The sequence below is a fragment of the Solanum lycopersicum genome, chromosome 11, assembly GCF_036512215.1.
Source record: "Solanum lycopersicum chromosome 11, SLM_r2.1".
Classification (NCBI taxonomy): Eukaryota; Viridiplantae; Streptophyta; class Magnoliopsida; order Solanales; family Solanaceae; genus Solanum; species Solanum lycopersicum.
The window spans coordinates 13,428,078-13,432,271 of record NC_090810.1 but is presented as its reverse complement, the minus strand read 5'-3'; the positions used below and the strand labels follow the sequence as shown (position 1 = coordinate 13,432,271).

At 35.1% G+C, this 4,194-nt stretch overlaps 1 protein-coding gene across 1 annotated transcript; it reads right to left on the bottom strand.

The window, feature by feature from the left end:
* Positions 1-953: 953 nt before the first annotated feature.
* On the bottom strand, positions 954-1,610 carry LOC138339248 (uncharacterized). The gene is made up of 2 exons (XM_069290830.1): positions 1,409-1,610; positions 954-1,321 (listed from the first exon to the last, which is right to left on the bottom strand). The coding sequence occupies exons 1-2, from the start codon at positions 1,608-1,610 to the stop codon at positions 954-956; spliced, it is 570 nt and encodes a 189-aa protein (XP_069146931.1).
* Positions 1,611-4,194: the final 2,584 nt, after the last annotated feature.

Genomic DNA, 4,194 nt, shown 5'->3' with positions numbered 1-4,194 from the left:
TGAACTACAACAACAAATTCTAAGTAATGTATTGGGTAATTCTTCTCATGAATTTTCAACTATTTAGAGGCATAAGCTATAACCTTGACATTATGCATTAATACACCGCCTACACCAACTCTTGATGCATTAGAGTACACCACAAAACCTTGAGTACCTTCCGGTTTAAGTCAAAATTAGGGTAGTAATCAACTTGTTCTTTAATTTCTGATGCTTTTCTCACAAGCTTCAGACCATTGAAACTTGATTGTTTTCTGAGTCAACTTTGTCAAAGTAGACAAAATGGATGAGAAACAATCTACAAATCTTCTACAATAACCAGCCAAACCAAAGAAACTCGTAATATCAGTTGGAGACATGGTTCTAGGCCAGTTCTACACTGCCTCAATTTTCTGGGTATCAACTCTAATACACTCACCGGAAATTATGAACCAAGAATACAAAAACTCAAGCCAAAACTCACACGTAGATAACTTGGAGTACAACTCTCTATCCTTTTAAGTCTGAAGAACTATTCTAAGATGACTAGCATGGTCTTCTTCATTTCTTTAATATATTAGTATGTCATCAATGATGATGATAAAAAACAAATCTAAATAAGGTTTGAAGACTCTATTCATAAGATCCATGAATGTGGAAAGGGCATTGGTCAAACCAAAAGACAAGACCAAAAACTCATAATGCCCATATCTGGTCCTAAAATTGTCGTTGGAATTTCACATTCCCTAACTTTCAACAGATGGTAGCCTGATTTGAGATCAATTTCTGAGAAGAAAGAAGCACACTGAAGCTGGTCTAAAAGATTATTTATCTATGGAAGAGTATATTTATTCTTTATGTTCACCTTGTTCAGTTGGAGGTATTTTATACACATCCTAGGGAACCATCTTTCTTTCTCACCAACAAGACCGGAGTGGTCAAAGTGAGACACTAGGTTGAATAAAGCCTTTCTCTTAAATGTCTTTTAACTGCTCTTTTAACTCTTTCAACTCTGTTAGTGCCATTCTATATGGCGGAATAGAGATGGGTGAGTATCTTGAAGAAGATCTATACTGAAATCTCTCTCTCTCAGGAGGGACTCCAAAAAGATCATCTCGAAAGACTTCTGGAAACTCTTTCACTACTGGAACTGATTGAATAAGAGGCATCTCAAAACTAGAGTCATTAACTCGGACTGAGTGATAGACACGCACCTTAGAAACTAAATTCCCCACCTTAAGGTACGAAATAAATCGACCCTTAGGCACTGCTGAACTGCTTTTCCACTCTAAGGCTAGCTCATTCGAAAACTGAAACTTCACTATTCGAGTGCTACAATCAACTGAGGCATAATAGAGATGAAGTCAGTCCATACCAAGAATGACATCGAAGTCTATCATGTCTAACTCAACTAAATCAGTCATGGTACTCTTGTTACTGGCGGAGATGGGACAATCACGATAGACTCTTTCTATTAGAATGGATTCACCAACACGTGTGGAAACACTGAATGGTTCACTAAGTTGCTCACGAATAATGTCAAAGTTCATGAAAACATATGGAGATATAAAAGATAAACTTGATCCTAGATCTAGCAATGCATAAGTAGTAAAGTCAAAGACTTGAATCATACCAGTGACAACGTCTGGAAAATTCTCATGTTCTTGGCGATTGTTGAGAGCATACAAGCGGTTTGTTCCTCCGCTAGAACTTATGCCCTAGGTGTAACTTTGTTTGGTAGAGAAACTGATGAAGACTGAGCTTTGTTTCCCCCATTGCCACCGCCTTGCTTGTTCTTTGGACACTCCCTCATGAAATGCCTGGTATGACCACACTTGAAGCAACTCGTGGATCCCTCACATCAAACACTAGATTGATTTCTACCACACTTGGTGTAGGCAGGAGGCTTACTGCCTCCTTGCGCCACACTACCCTATGAATATGCAGGCTTAGCTCGGGAGTTCTGACCATGATGCTCAACTCTGTCTCTGGGTGCAAATGCACTAGCAAATGATGGTGTAGGCCTCTTTTTTTTCTGAAACAGTGGCCGATTCGAACCACCTTTCTGCTGCCCAGACTCATTTCTAGTCTTAGCCTTCTTGTTTCTGTACTCTTGTCGGTCCCTCAACTTTTCCTCCTCTACCTGTTGTACGTAGATCATCAACCTCGAAATATCCATCTCCAATAATCATTGCAGCTCTTCCTTCTTTTCTTGATGCCCGACCCAAGCCATTAAAAAACAAGCTCATTCGGCTTCTCATATCTTTAACCATCTTAAAAGCATAGTGAGACAATTGGGTGATGAAAAGAGCTAGAGGGTATATGAGCTTTAGGGATTCATCTCTAAAAGAGAAATATAAAAAAAAACAATAATTTTTAAAAAGGGGATAAGTAAAGAGGTAAAAAATGTGAGTAATAGAAGCGGAAAATAAAGAACCTCAATTAAAAAAATAAAAGAAGAAAGAACGTACTAGACTTTAAGAACAAACAAAATAATGAAAAAAAAAAGAAGAACAAAAACAAACAAAAAAATAAAATATATATAATGTTTTTTTTGAAAGGGAGGGAATAAAAAATAATTTCTAAAAAATGGTAAAAGAACATAAGCAAAAGAGGAATAGGATACCTGTCAAAAAAATGAAGCATAATAATAATAATGATAATAATAATGATGATAATAATAATTTTTAAAAAAATTTAAAAAAAAGTAAAAAGGAAAAGGAATATAATAATAAAAATATTAATAAAGAAAAACTAAAAAAAAAGTATCTCTTAATTTTGATTTGTTTTGTTTGAGTAAACTTATGTGTATCAAAGAAAGCAGGATTTAAATAAATTGTTAGGCGAATAAATATATGTATTCAAAAAACTAAGTCAAGTCATATACAAGTCAATAAAGCGATCGTGCTAGATACAGGGGATTGGAGGGGCGTCTTACACCTTCCTTTCGATCAATAGAATTTCTTACGCATACTTGTTCGTGCAGACCATAAAACAAAGAATCAACTTCCTTTTGATTAGAGATTTTAAAAAGGTGACTTGACATATCAAAACCCAATTCAAGTGGCGACTCAAAAATAAAATAATCTCTTTTCAAAATGTCACTTCAATTGGAAAAAACTCTTTCCTTCATAAAACACTAATTCTGAGGAAAATATAGGGGTGTGACAAACATCTCTTTCCAATGTCATTCATGGACCAAATGTTAGAAAGTCTTGTGGAAAGGGTTGGTATTGTTATCTAAATGGGTATTCGGGCTATAATAATGATCTTCATACCTCTGGAATAGCACGATAAGACTACTTTCACTTGTCCTTACGAGATACGTCTTCAAGAGGATGTCATTCCGGTTGTGTAATGCATCGATAACTTTTCAATGTTGCATGATATCTATGTATTTTTATATGGTGGAACACACTATCGAGGAATTTATGGATAATTTTTTTCTATGGTTGGTAACTCGTTTGATGATTGCTTGGCTCATTTGGGTAAAGTTCTAAAACATTGTGAAGAATGCAATATTATGCTAAACTAGGAGAAATGTCCTTTTATGGTAAATGAAGGCATAGTTTGGGCCATAGAATTTTGCAAAGGGCATTGAAGTTGATATAACAAAGGTCGAAGTGGTTGAAAGTTTGGCTTTGTCCATCTCTGTAAGAAGTGTTCAAGGGCATGCATATTTATATAGGAGCTTTATTAAAGATTTCTTGAGAATTACACACCTATTGTGAAAGCTATTCAAGAAGGAGATAAAGTTTGAGTTTGATGATGCTTGTCTGAGAGCATTTGAGAAGATGAAAGAGAAGTTGACTTCGGCACTGATCATTATTTCATCGGATTGGGACAACCATTTGAAGTTGTGTGATGCAAGTGGGGCACTTGGTGTAGTACTGGAAAAAAGATGAGAGAAGATGCTTCATCCCATATATTATACGAGAAAAGCTCTAAATTTGGCTCAAAAAACTTACACAATCACCGAACTTGTATTTCTTGTTGTAGTCTTCACATTTGAAGTTAAGACCATATTCAAAGGCGAATCCGGGATTTAAAGGTTGTGGATGACGTATCACCATTAAATAGACATGTTTATTAAATCGACCAAATATTTAAATTATTTTATCCTTATAAATAGATATTTGGAATTGTTGTTCGGTTATTCATCTTTTCAATTTATAAAAACAATTGAATCAAAACAATAAACAAATAAATAAATAA

Excerpts from the sequence above, each read along its gene's own strand:
- LOC138339248 (XM_069290830.1), bottom strand. The coding sequence starts at position 1,610 with ATGATTCAAGTCTTTGACTTTACTACTTATGCATTGCTAGATCTAGGA. Across the intron at positions 1,322-1,408 it reads CATCTCCGCCAGTAACAAGA|TTGATTGTAGCACTCGAATA; the intron begins GTACCATGACTG and ends ATTATGCCTCAG.